Genomic DNA, 17765 nt, shown 5'->3' on the forward strand with positions numbered 1-17765 from the left:
AGCGTCACATAATGATTTGGGATTGTAATTATGAATTTGTAATGAGAAACACAAGGAAAATGAACCAAGAGAAGTAAAGGGCATTACCAATTATTGGTTTATGCACCCAGATGCATCCGTAAGGGCAAAATTCAAACAACATGAATAAACACAATTACAAGGCCTAATACAAAAGAACACGAACCTGTAAAAATGTAAGGCTTGAAACGAAAGAACTGAACCCCAAAAAACAAAGAATATGTAGTTTAAACACAAAGAACATGTATTAGTCTCCATGTATAAAAAAAACATGGTTTGTGTTTTAGAGGCTCTAGGTGTCCCTTGAATACGACATGTATAATGACACAAACATTGAGAGTGCCAAGAAAACAGAGAATATCCCAAGGATTAGAATATTTCTCTCCAGACGATCAAATTATTCACTAGAAAGTCGAGAGAGGTTAGACTGATTTTTGAGTAGCACCTTAATATGTATGTAATACCGAATTTGTTTCATTAGTAAATGAATGTTGTTTAGGGTAAAAATTACCCTAGACACGTGGCGCATCACCATTAGTCAACAGGGCTCCAATCCCCTGTTGACACGTGTCCTTGGTACCCTCCATGGGAGACTTGTCTGCCCCACTATAAATAGTGGGGCAAACCTCATTAATGGGGCATTCATAAATACAAACACTATTATCGAGCAATATTAATTGTGGAATTCTCCCAATCAGCGAGAAGAATTTTACCTATTCCGTATTCTTTCCTCCTGTACGTATACTAATTTGATCGTCGGAGGCGAAGCTCCTACCAACCGGAGTCTTCGTGATCTTGCAGGTACAGGCACCGGCAGCTCAGTCTTGGAATCGTAACTCTCCCACAGGACACATCAAAAAACCCCGAAACATTGGCGCCGTCTGTGGGGAGGGTACTTCTAAGATGACTTATGATACTGTTCCATCAAATCTGGACAAACGGCCCATGGCCGAGCCTGAGGTCCAGACGGACCATGAAAGTAGTGACGACTATGAAATCAACACCTATGTGGCCCCAGACGGGTCCTTTAGAACAAAACGCACCCGTTCCAAAGAAATGAAGGAACGAGGTGAGAATCAAGCTGCTCCCAACAACATGACCGGTATGCAGGTTGGGGAAGCCCAAGCAGCAGCAGGATCTGCTCCCGTCACGAGAAACGAACAGGCGACGGAGCTTTGTGCTGTAAAGCAACCGTCAGATTTCAAGAAATCTGACAGAAGAGACAACCGGCCACAGCAGCCGGCAAAAAAGGAAGACAAGAGAAAAGGAATCTAGGCGGCAGACCGGTCTGGTCAGCTGGCCCAGAAGGCAAGAAGAAAATCTGAACCGTACGTCCCCAAGTACGAGTTCACAAAAGACTGCTCCTCAATTCTCATGGAAATCAAAGACCGGTTGTCCCTCCAAAAACCGGTCGCCATGAAAAGCCCCGCCAGCAGTCGGGATAAGAGCAAGTACTGCCAATACCATGAGGATGTTGGCCATGACACTAGTGGCTGCTACAGCCTCAGGCGGCTGTTAGATCGTTTAGCTGACGAGGGAGCTCTTAAGTCTTACTTGCCAAAGCCCAAAGGCAACCCCAAAATAAACAAGGGGCAGACGGCAAAACCCGGCCCTGCTAACTCCGAGACGGATGAAGAGACAGTCTTCACAATAGCAGGCGGTTTTGCCGGTGGAGGCCCAACCATCCGGGGTACAAAAGACAATATTAGGAAGCTGGTCAACTCATTGGATGAGGGCCAGGCGTCGAAAGACACCTTTCCTGAGGTCCTTATTTCTAAAAAGGACCGGGGCAAGGTCAGACGGCCTCACGATGACCCCATCGTCATCGAATGCAAGGTTGCCAACCAGAGGGTTGGCCGGATCTTAATAGATACCGGGAGCTCGTCTGACCTAATCAGCTATCAGTGCTTGACAAAGCTCAAGTACAAGCCCACCAGCATGCAGCAGGCGCCTCACCCCTTAGTTGGTTTTGGGGGAGGAGTGGTGCATCCGGTAGGAAGTGATTAGGGGATTTTTCCCTACCAATCACCATCTGACAAGTGGACCAATCAGGTTCTGCCATGTGTTCGCCACATGGGCCAATAGGAGCCTGCCACGTGTCAAGCGTTGATCTGTCCACCATGGACCAGTTGTGCCTCGCCACGTGGCCTTCATATGCCAAGCAGGCCACCTAGGCGCAATTGCCAAGGGAAGCCCAGTCAGCCCTAGGTTAACCTAAACCTAGTGTTTTGGCACATTTCCCAAGGTTATAAATACTCTAATTAATCCTCGTTAAGGGGGATTAAGCAAATTAATTACTCTCACCTAGAGAAAACCTTTACCTTTTTTCCGCATTTATTACTCTTAAAACAAGTACTAACTTGACCGTCGGAGGCGGAGCTCCCATCACCCGGAGTCTCTGTTGTTTTGCAGGTACAGGCGCACGGTTCCAGTCCCGGAATTGTAACTCTCCCGTAGGACATCAGAAAACCCCAAAACATTTTGGCGCCGTCTGTGGGGAGAGTACTTTCGAGATGGCATCAAAGTCTGTACCGAATCCAGAAGAGAGGCGTCCAGTGGACAACCCTCAAGTCTACTCAGACCAAGATACTGAGAATGAGGTCGAGGTTGAAGCACACACGGCCTCAGACGAGACCCTAAGGGCCCGACGCACTCGTCACACCGAAAGGAAAGAACGGGTAGATTACCAAGCTGGACCCAGCAATCCAGCCGACCAACCGCCTGAGCAACAACAGGAGGCTGAAGGATTCGCTCCCATTACAAGGAATGAACTCATGACTTTCATGAGGGGATTCAAGGGAGAGATCTAAGAGTTGATTAATAAGAAGACGCTTGTTCCCTCCAGGGAGCAGTCGGCTAGAAAACCTTCTCAGTCTGGAAGAAGGAAACCTGTATAGGGTCGAGAGGCGACTCCTCACCCTAAATCTAGGAAGTGGGAGCCGCCTGTGATTGACTTAACAAAGTACCGCTTCCCCTCACCAGGGAAGAGAAAGCCCATTCGTCATGTACAAGCGGATGGGTAAAAGAAAACATACTCAGATGCTCGGCTATTGCTAGAGCAGAAGAAGAATGACCGACTGTCAGAGTCGGCCTCTACTTCAGATTTTCAAGATAGTCTGCACAATACCTCCATGAGGTATACTCAATCAAATTATAAGAGTCAGACAGGCGGTACCTCCCTTCGGTCTGGATTTCATAAAGATCAGTCGGTACCAAACATGCCATACGTACCACAACAACAATACTTTTTGCAGCCTCCTTTGTTTGGAGGACAGGCGGCAAAAAACGCCCAACCTTTGGACTGGCAACTACGGTTGCTAAGACTTGGAGAACAGCCGTCCGCCTTCTCCAAGGAAATTACAGAGGCCGCCCAGCCAGCCAAAGTTAAGAATGTGTTAGTATGCGCCAACGATGGCACTACTAACCCTGAAGATCATTTAATGGCGTTCACCAACCTAATGTACCTCCAAGGGTTGGATGATCCCACTTGGTGCAAGTGTTTCCCAGCAACTCTCAAAGGAATCGCACAACAATGGTTTGACAACCTGCCGACTGGTTGTGTGAATAATTTCAGGACGCTTGCCTACTTGTTCACCTCCAATTTTGCTATGAACATTCCTGCAAAGAAGACGACCCTTGATTTAGGGACCATTCAGCAGGGTGAGAAGGAGGGACTCCGTTCCTACATCAGGCGATTTAACCTGATGAGGATTCAAATACAAGGGCTGCCGGATGAGGTAGCCTACACTGATTTCTTCAGAGGTCTTAAGGATGGGTCGACCTTCAAGTTCGACTTGGTCCGAAAGAGGGTTGCGACTCTCCAAGAAGCACTGATTGAAGCTGAAGCCTACATACAGGCGAATGATCTCTGTAATACTGGAAAGCAGTCGGACGGAAGGAGGTCTGACAAAAAAGAAAGTCGACCAAAGCAGTCGGCAAATAAAGATGAGAAAAAGAGAAAAGAAGTCTGGGCGGCCGACTCCTCTCAACAGCCGGCCTGGAAAAAGAAGAAAGAGTTCAAACCATACTCTCCCAAGTATGCGTTCAACAAGGGTAGCCAAACTATCCTCAAAGAAATCAAGAGCCGGATCTCAATCGAGAAGCCGGCCCCCATGAAGGGTTCTGCAAGCAATCGGAACCAGGATAAATTCTGTCATTTTCATGAAGACATTGGCCATGAAACCAATGAATGTATAAGCCTCATGCGCTACCTGGACCGCCTAGCTGAAAAAGGCGACCTTGACTCCTATGTCAAGAAGTCCAAGGGCAATACTCCCCCAAAGAACAAGCTGTCGGCCAGGAAGAATCATCAGCCAGCCGACAGTTCTGAGACTGATGACGCAGTCGTCTACACTATAGCAGGCGGCTTCTCCGGAGGCGGTCCCACTATTAGGGGAAACAAAGACAATATCAGGCGGCTGGATGTTAATTCCGTTCACCAAGAACGGACCGCCAAGAGTTCATTCCCAGAGATTGTTATCACAGAAGAGGATCTTGGAGGTGTTAAGGGGCCGCATTGAAAGGAATGGTGTCCTTCCAACAAGTGTATTCTTCCGATAAAGGGTTCAGAATTATTACAAAGTTAATTCTTCAGTAAGATCAAGTGATCGGAATGCCTAGGTGGAGGCCGCTTCCGATCAGTAATATCAAGGTACAATTGATATTACAACTTAATCTTAACTGAACCCTTCGGGTCGAACCCAATCGAATCACCGATCCGAGACGACGAATTAATCTGAAAGGATTTAATGAGTCGACAGAGTTTAACGAATACAGATGTCGGATATCGAGCCTAGGGCGTCGAGGCCGAGCGTCACAAAATCACAAGCGATAAGTACGAGCGTAGCCGTAGCACCAGAATGGTCTAACCATGTGGATGCTAGACTAGTTCGAGCTAGCATGCACCTAGCATGGCTAGGCGTAAGCCTAAGCACACTAGGTGTGATAGGCACACCATCGCAGCCTATCATAGCCCATCGCAGCCCAAACAACATCTCTAGGCGCACCATGCGTGCCCTAGGATGGCTGGGCACCATCGCAGCCCAAACAACATCTCTAGGAGCACCATGCGTGCCCTAGGATGGCTGGGCACCATCGCAGCCCAGGCAGCATCTCTAGGCGCACCATGCGTGCCCTAGGATGGCTGGGTGCCGTCGCAGCCCTAGCACAATGCTGGGCGCCGCATGGCAGGACCACACACACCAAGCACAGCTAGTGCTAGGCACTGGCGCATGCGTAGTGCGTGGTGTATGGCAGAGGCTGGTGCATGCATAGTGCGTGGTGCATGGCCGAGGCTGGTGCGTGTGGATGGCGAGGCAAGGGGCCAGCATGCGTGGCTCGCTAGCAGCACACATGCTAGGCCTTGCGTGCGTGAGGGGCTGGCTGGCATGGGTGCGCATAGTATGCGAGTGTGTGTGCGAGGCAGTGTGTGGGAGTGCTAGGGGCCAGCGCCAGCATAACGTGCTAGCAGTGCCTAGCACCAGCACGCACCAGCGCCTAGCACTAGCACGCACCAGCGCCAAGCATTGCCCAGCACCAAGCATGCACTGCCTGGCTGGGATGCGAGGCTGCTGGCTTGGCTGGCTGGGCTAGCTGGCACTGCTAGCTGGCGTGCTAGCTGGCAGCAGCCCAGCAACCCTTGCTTATGCCGGTTTTGTGCTTGCTTGTGGGGATCAAATCAAGGGCCTTGGGGAGCAAGGCAAATGGTCCCCCCCACCTAGCTTTGGCCATCACTCAAGCATGTGATTGTGCCACTTGTCGCAATGTGATTAAGTTGATTATTTATTCAATTTGGAATTAAATAAATTGTTGAGTTTACCAACTCTCCCACATTGATGGGAGATTGGAAATCAAGGGTGCATTTCCCTATAAATACCAAAGCATGGTATTGGGAAAGACACAACCTTGAGTGGAATTAAAAAGGCAACTCTTGTAATTAGAGTAAACCTTTGATTCGTAAAACTCATAGTTTTGTTTGTCCGGGTCTTGACTAACCTTCAAGACTTGGGACGCTCGGGTCGGGTCGAGGGTACGATCCGTCGGAGATCTCGTAGTTTCGGGATTTTGAAGTAAGAGCTCTTCGGGAGCGAAGCACGCAACAAAGGTATAATTCTTGTTCTTAGTCTTGCTTGATTAAGTTTATTATGCTTGTTAATTGCTTTAATTAAGGGGCCGGTCTTGGGGGGGTTTCCTTCCGCGTAGTGTCGGGTCACTACGAAACCCTACAGCGGTATTAAAGCCATGCTCCTTTTAATTTTTGCAATTATTTATTAATTAAGGTATTTTAAAAGAATTGCATTTATTAATCCCAACTTTGCACGATTTCATTTTATTAATCCCAACTTTGGAATATTCTGCTATAATCCCAACTTTGAGGTGTGTTTTCATTCTTCGGTCCGGATTACCGGTTACTTGAAGAAAGGGTTAAAAAAAATTTAAAACCATTTATTTGACACGTGTTGCATGCTAATTGGTTTATCAAAATAAAAATAAATTAATTAAAAAAAATTAAAAAAAAAAGAAAAAAACACAAAGACCCATTTTCTGTTTTTTTTTTTAAAAAAAACAAAATAATTTTCTGTTTTTTATTTTTTTTAAAAAAATAATTTTCTGTTTTTTAAAGGAAAAATTGCATTTATTAATCCCAACTTTGCACAATTTCATTTTATTAATCCCAACTTTGGATTATTCTGCAATAATCCGAACTTTGTATGAGCTTTCATTAAGGACCACTCACGTGGCGACACGTGTCCAGCAACCTACAATAGAAGGTTGTTGACTTTTATTGACCGGTTTGGGTATGAAGAATGAAAACACACCTCAAAGTTGGGATTATTGCAGAATATTCCAAAGTTGGGATTAATAAAATGAAATCGTGCAAAGTTGGGATTAATAAATGCAATTTTTCCATGTTAAAATTCATATTGGTTGGTTTTTGTCGTCACTTTGAAAAAACTGCTTTTACTTTTGGAGGTGTAATAACTCTATGTATATTTTTGACACGGCACACATTTGTGGTGACTGCCTTTATTACTGCCATTAAATTGAATTAGCCTTTCTTAGAAGAAGTTGTAGCCTGTTGAGGTGGATAGGTGGGTGTTATGATCTTTATTAGATTAGTTATTTACCTTTTAAGGCAATGCATTGGATGCTCAAGTGAGCAATATGACTCAATAACTATTTCTTTGCTCGTATCGTGGTGTTGTTCTAATTCTTCGTAGCATGCTGATTTTTTTATTTCTTTGCATTTGTTGGCAGATTGTTGTTGGGAGCCATTAGGCAAAGAAGAGTGCAATCAATGGTACAACGAGGTAAAGTCATGCTCAGGACATCTCTAGAGTGCCAAGATGCTTCTCTGGCACGTTATGGATTTGGGAAGGCATGACCAATCGTTTTGTGTAAGGCTAAGTCACTTCCTCTAGCAATCAGGTATTACCATTTTCATCATTTGTTTGCACTATCTTAGTATCTTAGGCTTACTACCTGAGATGTGGTTTTTCCGTTATAGGTAAGTATACTGATAAAAGGCTTAGATTTTGTATGAGCAACATCAACCTTGAATTTAGCAAAGAGAGAGAAACAAGATAATGAGGTGGCAGCTGCACAACAAAGATAGCAGCACCAAGGTGGCAGCAATAGACCCTGGTTGGTAACGGTAGTGTATAAAGGCGGCAACAGCAACATCTAAACTAGAGGTGAGAGGATGGTGCAAAAGATTTGAGGTCTGGGGTTTTCATTAATTCACAAATGTATGCTTTTTGGGTGGAAACAATTGATTGGTTTTGTTGGGTTTTCTTGTGAAGACAAGTAGATAATCCATTTCAGGGTTTTAGTTTAGGATAGCTTAAAATGTTGTTAAATAGGTTCTTGCATTTGATGTAACTTAGATGGATATTATGAGAGTTTAAGATTAATCTTAATTTTTGGCTATGTTCTTCCATTTGTATTAATATTACATATCACGTTACGTAGAGTTCTTACAAGTTATCTCGATATTTGTTCACTTTAGAGACTTGTAAGTTATGAAGCCATTAAAAAGGAGCAAAAAGAAAAGGGGGAGAGAAGAGGGTTGGGAATCAAAGAAAAGAAAAAGAATACTTTTTAGAGTGTAATTGAGTAAGGAGATGATAGTGCTTTTTAAAAACTTCCTAAAATGGTTAAAATCATAAAAGACGAGTGAAAGACCGATAAAGCTAAAGGGAAAGGAAAAAAATAGACATAGCAAGATAGGGGGAGTAGGTTTCAACAACTAGATTTGGACAAGCTTCTTTTAATAATCAATAAATTATTAATTAATCTATGAGATTTTGTGACAATTGAGGCATTCAACTGATTAGAATGAACTTTAGAATAAATTATTCAACATTATGATAAAACTGTGTTAGATTCATGGGTAAATGCTTTTTATGTTTGTACAACCATAGTTATAGATAACTTTGGAAAGATAGAGGGTAAGAGGTAGAAAGGGGGAGAAGGAGTGGGGGAGGTTCGAGAGAGGAGAGAAAGAGATACAGAGAGTAAGAAATAAGAGGTGAGGGAGAGAAAAAAGAGGGGGGATGGGAAAGGAATAGAGGGGCCGAGAAAGAAAAGGGCTAGGAGAGAGAGAAAAAAAAGTCGAGAGAGGAAAATAGGGCAGGAGAGGGAAAAGAAGATATATAGATAAATAGATAGAGAAGGCAATGCCGAGAGAAAAGAGAGACGAAGGGGGTGTTGAGAGACGAAGGTGTTAGGAAAGAGAGGGAAGGTAAGGCTGAGAGAGAGAGAGAGAGGTGGGGAGGGGGGGGGGAAGGGGCTGAGAGAGAAAGGTGCTATGAAAGAGAGAGATTGCGGGCTAAAAGAGAAAGAGAGAAAAGCCAAGCCATGAGCTAAGAGTAAAGGGCATGTCAGGGGGTAGACAGAGAAGGGCTGGGATAGAGAAGCCAAGAGATGGGAAAGAGGAAACATATATAATTACCGTGTAACGGAAACACCACAATTTTTCCTTTTACAAAAAAAAAAAAAAAAAAAAATACAAATTTGTTTATAATGAATATACAAAATGGCAATGCAGAGCAATATCAGATTGATGCATATAAGGGAGAGATAGGAAGTTGGAGGGGCCAAGGGGAATAGGAAGCAAGTGCAACGTACTATTCAAAGCCTTTTAGAGAATGAAATAAAGACAAGAACGATTAGGAAAAAAAAGAGAATAAGAGAAAGAGTTTGAGCCAATAAAGGAAAGAATAAGTAAGAAGGGAGCAATTGCAATTTATAATTTTCAAAGCAAGGATAGCCTATTAGTCAAATCAATAATCCATATGACCCTTTAAAATTAGAGTTTGGATGATGCAATCAGATTTAGTATTCCCTAATCTGCTCCATTTGTTAAATAAACTTCATTCAAAGATTTTGGTAAACATTCTAATAAATGAATGCAAATATACATTATGGTTTCAAAGTATTTATTTCGAAAAAACTTCAAATTTATTATTAGAATTATATATTTCTTAAATTTTACACATTATTTTATTTTTTACCATAAGATCATTGTTTTTCAGTTAATTTAATTTCCTTACCATATTTATTAGTAATGTTTTACAACAATGACCTTATGTAAATATCAAAATTTGTGCTATAAAACATTACTAAGAAATAAAGTGATATCCAAGTTTGACATTTACATTGTTTTCTTAATTTTAAGTCATTTCATAATTTAAGTCAACTAAAAATGCTCACTAAAACAATGATCTTACTTTTCAATTAAATTATAGAAGACAACTTAATAAGGTCTACTATTAGTTTAAATTTAAGAATACCCCTAAACTCTAGAAGAAGGGTTTCAAGATCAACTAATGTAAAGTACACAACTGTGTACAGAAATATTATAATATAATAAAATTAATTCACAATAATTACTTTTAAAATTTACTACTTGATCTCCTCCATATTTTAGAGATACCATTTTACCTTTCCCATTAACTAAAATTTACTATATGATCTCCTTCATACTTTAGAGATACCATTTTACCTTTCCCATAAACTATTTCATTTTTTTGAAAAGACTTTGCAAATTGAACAACTAATAGCTTAATAACAAACAAGTACAGTCAATCAAACTACCTAAAAGGCAATTTCCAACATAAATAGAAAAAAATTATAATATAAGCAGAATACAACTTGAGAACATAAGTAAACCAAAATTACAACACAAATGAAAAAATTAAGAACATAGATAAAAGAATATCTAGAACATAAAAAAAAAAAAATGAAAAACATAGGAATACTTTATTACATTGGAAAAACAATTTTACAACATAACTAAACTAAATTTAGCAAATAAGTAAAATGAAAAAATTCAAAAAAAAAATGATTTCCTTTAATACATTCAATTCTAACAACAAAAGCACACTAATAAGATTAATTAACATATAACTAAATTACCGTATAGATTATTTTCCAACAAAAAACAAACGGGAATGAGGTACAACACACAAAGGTAAAGTTTTGATAATTGTACGATGACGTTATTTATTTCAATAGTAATTCAAAAAACTTCTTTTTAATAACATAATTTAAATTACATCTATCCCATATACTAACTTTAAATACAACAATCTTCTCTTAGATTACATTTAACAATTTAAATTTTAACGATATGCACACAATACGCATACATAATTATCGTGTAACAGAAACACCGAATACAGTAATCACTAATAATAATCATTGCCATTGGGGTGGCGCGCGCGACGCCACAACTAGTGCTAATAAAACGTGTTATTCGGAATTGGTATGGTAGATTATAATATATGCAAACACGGAGTTTTTACATAGCTTTGAGATACTGTTGAGTTATAAATTAGCTATGAAAAATAACTCGTAAAATAAAAAAAAAATAACTCATAGCATTTCAAGCTTTTATGTGTTTTTTTTTCTTTTTTTTTACGGTTATTTTTTTTTTTTTTTGGTGTCATCAGAAAAAAAAAAACCTCATAAAAGCTTGAAATGCTATGCTGGACACTTTACTTTGACACTTGTAGAGGACATTGGTATCTTTCTTTTCTATGACTATATGAATATTTGTTAACAATTATGTCAACTGTTTAACAACACTTAATTGACAAGAAATTATTGAATTTGGCTCATTTCATATTGAAGCTGGATATATAAACTAATTTGATTATATGTCCTACTTATTTCTTGATGATTTTTCTTTGATGCAGAAAAATTGGCTATGTTGTGTACAAGCCCCGGACATTCTTCTCGTAAGACTTGGATTAGGAAAGAGGGATATTTAATTTGGCTGAGAAAAAAACTTGTGTGGACCTAATTGACAATAACATTATTGTGGACTTGGGATCCATACTCGCGTAATTGACTGAATATTAAACGTAGTGACCTTAATTTTAACATAGTAGCCTTAATTTTACAATAGTAACCTTTATTAAAACTTTTGTGACCTTTAATATTATTATGAATTTAAAGTGTGGTATTCTGTTGAATATAGTGACCCTAATTTTAATACAATGATTTTTTTTTTTTTCACATTAATCAGTACATTAAAAAAAAAAAAAAAAAGAAAGATACCTAATCTGTTATGACCTTTATAATAATATAGTAACTTTTGTTTTAACATAATAAACTTTATTTGAATGAGTAACTTTTGTATACATCCGATGTATGGTAATTACTGTACATCGGTGGTCACTTTTATCAAATTTAGTCAATTTTACAATTTTTGGGTAACTTTTATTAATAAACCATAAATACTTCGTTACTTTTATTTATGTCAGAATAACTTTTATTCATATTAGGGTAACTTTTGCTCATTTTAGGGTAACTTTATAACGGATGTACAATAATTGTAAATCATAATTGAATGATTTGGTAAACTCTAATTTGCTATAATAATTGAATGGGGACCTTAATGATTTTTATTTACAATTATAGGCTTAACCATGGTTAAGTTTTATAATAACTTAAACAAAAAAAATCACGCATTCCCCACCACAGCCACCCCTTGCCCCTACCCCTCCATTGCCGGCGCCCGGGCCTCGTTCCCTGCCGGCGCCTAATCCGTCAGCCGACCCCTTCCCCGATTTCCTAAATGCCCCCCTCACCCTAACTCAATAAGTTCAAAGAAACCTTCAAATTCAACAAATCTGGGTTACCTGCCTTTTTTATTCCAACAAATTTCGCCAATTCTCTCTCCAAAGTGGTAGTTTTGCAGGTACTTTTGATGTTCTTTGTAATTCGGGATTTTAGAATTGTTGATCTTTAATATGGAGTTGATAGATGGTATTTTAATCAGACATTGGTTATTCTAATGGTTGTGGCTTGCAATACCAATAGCCCCATTATTCTCATTATCTTGCCATTTTCAATTCAAATGTTGGCTTGCAATGGTTGTTGGCTTGCAATACCAGTAGCCCCATTAGACTTGTGCGTTGCACGATTTAATCAATTTTTATTATTATGCATAAGATAAAGTTTTGTCATTTGTGTAAAAAAGAGTGGTAATTTTTTTTGCTAGAAAAATGTATAGTGTAGGTTAAAAAAAATAAAACAAATGATGACATCACACATAGAAAATGGAGGAAAAATTTTTAATGTTAAATTGACACGTAGGATAATTTAAGGGTTGATGACATCAGCAATGTTTTGTTTTAATAATAGTTAATAGATTACAATATTACATTGTATGAGCACTTTGTGAAATCATGGATTTTTCGGGTTTGAACTGCTTGTATTGCTGCGCAGGGGAGGGTTCGACACACATTCTTATTCGCAACAATGGAATCGACATAAGCAGAAAGGGGGGACTGTTGGGGTGTCGGAGCTGCCGGCGGGGCAGAGGGGAAGGGGCTGATGGCAAGGGGATGGGTTTGATCGATTTTAGGGTAGTGGGGTTTGAATTTTTTTTTTTAAGTAGCTTTTTAATTAATTTAATTGTTAAATTTAACTATAGTTAAAACTTAATTAATAAAAATCAATTATTAATGTCATAAATAATAAGTATAAATTGTTTAAGATTACCAAAGATAATCAAGCGAACTCCCTTGAAAGAGAGGGGCGACACTACCTCGTGAGAAAGGTTGACCTACCTTGAAAGAAAGGATGTTCATTGGTCGATTATGGCAGAAGAACTAGCAAATCAATGTTCAAAATTACGATTGCACGATCAAGAAAACGAATTTGTTGATGTTGGTGAAGTGGAGGACGATGTTTCTGAGGAACGAATTGCCCTAATGCTGGTAGGGCGATTAATTACCGATCGAAATTATAATCTTGATGCCTTTAAGCGAACCATGACACAAGCATGGTCGTTGGCTAGACGAGTTGTGATCCGTGTCATTGGAGCAAAACTGTTTGTTTTTCAATTCTTCCATTGGAAAGATCGTGAGAAGGTCCTTGAAGGGCGACCATGGTGCTTCGAGAACAATTTGCTTGCTTTAAGTGAGGTTGCAGGGAATGAGCAGCCATCAGATGTTATGCCAATGCATTCTCCTTTCTGGGTAAGACTTGAGAATTTACCCTTTAATCGACGATCTGATAATATTGTTAAAACTATCACAACATCCATGGGAGAACTTTTAGAGATTGAAAACGATGATTTAGGCCTTGACAAATATAGGAGAGTCAAACTAAACCTGGACATATCGAAACCTCTAAGGCGTTTTGTTAATATGAGGGACAATGATGGACGGGTTTTGAGAATTGATCTGAAATATGAAAGGATGCCTTTCTTTTGTTTGATGTGTGGAGTGATGGGACACAGTGAACGTGACTGTCTGAATTTGCCGGAAGAAGAGCAGAATCAGGGGCTGGGCTGGAATCTTCGACTTCGAGCAACTCCTCGCAAAGGGAGACATAAACTGATGGAGGAAGTAGAGGAAGTCAAAGCTTGTAGAAAGATACTTTTTATTTCCAAACCAGAGGCAAAGAGTGAAAATAAAGAAGGGGAGGGAGCAGGTTTGATATAGGGGAAGAGTAAGGAGAATGAGGAGGGGAGTATTTAAATGAAGAGAATGGAGAATTAGTTGTACCATTCCTTAACCAGGACAGACTAATTGCTCCAGTGATTATGAGTGATACTCAGGAGGAGGAGGTGAGGGGAAAGATGGCTGATGATCCCTATCAGAATAATGGCGAAAAATACAAATGGGCACCGGTTCAAAACCCCCATTTAGCACAGGTTTTGAACCGGTCCTTATTTGAGGGATGCCAAAAACCAAAAGATTTCGCACCGATTCTTGCTGTGAACCGGTGCGAAAAATGGCCTAAAAAAATTAAAAAAAAAACTTTTAGCACCGGTTCTGTTTCAAAACCGGTGCGAAAAATGCCCCAAAAAATAAAAAAAAATAAAAAAATTTTTGCATTTTTTTCACTTAAATTGATATATAAACACTAACATATATATAAAGTTACATATTTTCATTAAAAAAGACTGTAATATTACAATTTTCGTCCAAAAAAGTAAAATATAAAACAAAATAAAATACAAGGTTACACACAAATAAAATAAAATACAAGATTACACCCTCCATTCCTTCTTTTGTGACAATTTAACAATTTAAACAAGGACCTTTCGAGGCAGCAACACCCTTACCAAACCAGCTGCAGCAACAGCCTCGGCAGGGCACAACACAAGTAGTAGCAGATTAGATAGTGAATAACCATGCTATTAATATTTCAATTCAGCCACAACAACAAATTTTAGCGTATTCAAAGCAGAAACAAATCAATAACACTTGAGCAGGCAAAGCAGATCAATCGAAACCAATAACAAACTAAACAAGAAGACTAATTGAACTAAACAAACTAAATAACAACAAACACAACCTCACAACCATTCAAACAATCAACACTCTTCACTAGTAGCACTCACCTGGTTAGCTTGGCATTCAATGCCTATTCAAACACAACAACAAAAACCGCAAATTTCATCAAAATAAAGCAAATAATTCATGAATCCATCAAGGGTTTTATTTTCATCCAAAAACTTCTCAAACTGTGTTACCTCAACGGAAAAACTGGAGCAAATCACAGTGAAAAGCTGTACGATGAAAGTGAGTCCCTTCATCATATGGATTATCCTAGTGTAACTATTTACGGCCAAGGGACTCAACGCATTATGATATCTATAGCACACAGCATGTCCGCTCAAAGAGGTTCATTGGGCACATTAATAGTACACAATCAAGGAACAATAATCCAGCAACAATAATCAAGGGACATAATCAAGGAACAATAATCCAGCAACAATAACCAGCAACAATAATCCAGCCCGCCAGCAACGTATGCTAGTATACAACATGATTGCCGCGCTTTTTTTTGGGTATTAATAACAACGTATGCTGGTATACAACATGATTGCCGCGCTTTTTTTTTGGGTATTAATAACAATTGGCACAATCGGTAGCAGGAGGGAAGCAGCATGGCAACACAAGCTCACTTCATGCGCAACAACAGCAACACAAGCTCAGCATAGACAAAGGCAGAGACTCAACATGCGCAACAACATCAACACAAGCTCAGCATAGGCAACAACAATAAAAGAGGCTGACCAAAGGAATCAACATCAACAATGGCTGACCACATGAAGCAATAATAATACAGGCTACGCATAGGAAGCAACAACAACACAGGCTGAGGGACAGCAGCACAACCTAACCACAGGAATCAACTGCAACACAGGCTGACCATAGGAACCGACAACAACACTTGTTGAGCACAGGAAGCAATAACAACACAGGCTAGGCATAGGAAGCAACAACAACACATGCTAAGCATAGGAACAAACAACAACACAGGCTAGTCACATGAAGCATTATCAACACATGGTAACCATAGGAAGCAACATTATCATACCCTGACCATAGGCATTCACAACAACATAGGCTGACCATTAGAACCAACATCAACATAGGCTGACCATAGGAACCACAACACAGAATGAGCATATGAAACAAAAACAATAACACAGAATGAGCATATGAAACAAAAACAACCCAAGCTGAGCAGAGTAACAAACAGCTACACAAGGTGGGCAAAGGAATTAGCAATAACAAAAGCTACACATAGTAAGCAACAACCACCACACAACATCAACGAACACCAACACAAATATCATCAAAATCCATCCTGGCCAGCAACTGAAGTTACTGGCATACAGTCACAACCACAAACAAATCCTCCACCCTAAATATGCTGCTATTTAAAAAAAAAACACGGAATGATAAATAAATTAGGGTTTCACAGAGACATTTACCCACCAGCTACAGTTACTGGATCTAACGCTTAAGAAGCAAATCAGGGGGAGACTCAAGATTCACATACATCATCTTCATCATCGCATGAGATTTTTGCCCCAACTCCATGAATTCTTCTGAGGGTCAGACAAGACACCCTACAAACAGATGGAAGGTGTAATGGGAAAACATTCATGGCCGACATCGAGGGACTCAAACACAGATCTAGGGTTTCACGATTGTCGACGGCTTTCAAATCAATGACTTGAACAACAAGATCTGGAAGATCTTCAGAAGAATCAGGAGATGGGTTTGCAATAATCTTCGAAATCGCATCTGGGATTACAGTATTCACCACCATTTTATTGAAAAAAGGGGAAATCAAAAGAGAAATTAGGGTTTGATTGAGGAGAGAAATTAAAACCCATAATAAATTGAAGAACCCTAACAATTTACTAATTCGCGTACAACAAATCAGACATCAATTAAAACTAATCAATTACCTGTTGTTCGAAATAGTGGTTAGAATACCCCAAACATTTAGATTAGAGAGAGAGGTTGTGCGATTTTAGAACCGTAGGTAGCTGTAAATCGATGAAATCGCCAAACCCTAGACGATGAACAATAACAACAACATTAGTGAGGAAATCTCTTCACACTTTTGAATATCAACACAGCAAATAAACGGTTGATTCACAAGAATTAAAACCCCTAAAATTCATCAGAGTTGATTGAGAGATAAGAGAGAACGAGGGATGGAGGAAAGACAAAGAAAGAAGACAAAAATAGGAAAGAAGAGCAGGGGCGAGTTTTTTTTTTTTTTTTTTTTTTTACATTAACATTCAATTCGCACCGGTTCGAACCGGTGCGATTAACTTATTTTCGCGCCGGTTTGGTTTGAACCAATGCGAAAACTCTTTCCCTCAATCCCGCCTATTTTTTTTCGCACCGGTTTTTTAAAATCGGTGTGCATTGTGCGGTGCTCATTTGGCTTTTTCTACTAGTAACTCAACAAACTGTAATTCTTTTCATGTTCTAGTCAGAAACTAATTTAAAGAAAGGGATGGCAAAAAAAGGAGTGAAGATCAGAAGAGAGGGGGTATTAGGGGGTGGAGGGAATGATGGTAAAGGAGACAGCAGATGTCGGAAACGTAAGGAGCTAGGTGTCAAAGGGAAATGAGATGGAGGTTGATGAGTTTGTTAAATGAGCTCGTATGCATAATACTTTAGCTCTTGATGAAGTAGCAGGAGTTGGTGTCACCCAACCTCGCGAACAACAATGAATCTGATGTGTTGGAACAACCGAGGGGTAGGCAACCCTCAAGCAGTTAGAGCACTAAGAAGATGGTGCTTATTTTATTCCCCGGTTTTGCTTTTTATTTCTGAAAAAAAAATAAATAAGATCGAGTCAAAGAAGCTTAAAGGAAGACTTGATTTTGATTGTTCGATTGGCGTTAGTAGTGTAGGGTTAGGTGGAGGTCTGTGTTTATTCAGGAAGAGTAGTTCTATTTCTTTCTC

At 39.7% G+C, this 17765-nt stretch overlaps 1 protein-coding gene and 1 long non-coding RNA gene across 2 annotated transcripts; both read left to right on the forward strand.

Moving 5' to 3' along the window:
* Positions 1-7114: 7114 nt before the first annotated feature.
* On the forward strand, positions 7115-9026 carry LOC110724526. Its single transcript, XR_002512001.1, has 2 exons — positions 7115-7446; positions 7526-9026. It is a non-coding gene; the product is annotated as an uncharacterized LOC110724526 (long non-coding RNA).
* Positions 9027-13130: 4104 nt separating this feature from the next.
* Positions 13131-13979, forward strand: LOC110724484. Its single transcript, XM_021903905.1, has one exon. It carries the CDS (start codon positions 13131-13133, stop codon positions 13977-13979), a length of 849 nt encoding a protein of 282 aa, XP_021759597.1.
* Positions 13980-17765: the final 3786 nt, after the last annotated feature.

The sequence above is a fragment of the Chenopodium quinoa genome, unplaced genomic scaffold (assembly GCF_001683475.1).
Source record: "Chenopodium quinoa cultivar QQ74 unplaced genomic scaffold, ASM168347v1, whole genome shotgun sequence".
Lineage (NCBI taxonomy): Eukaryota > Viridiplantae > Streptophyta > Magnoliopsida > Caryophyllales > Amaranthaceae > Chenopodium > Chenopodium quinoa.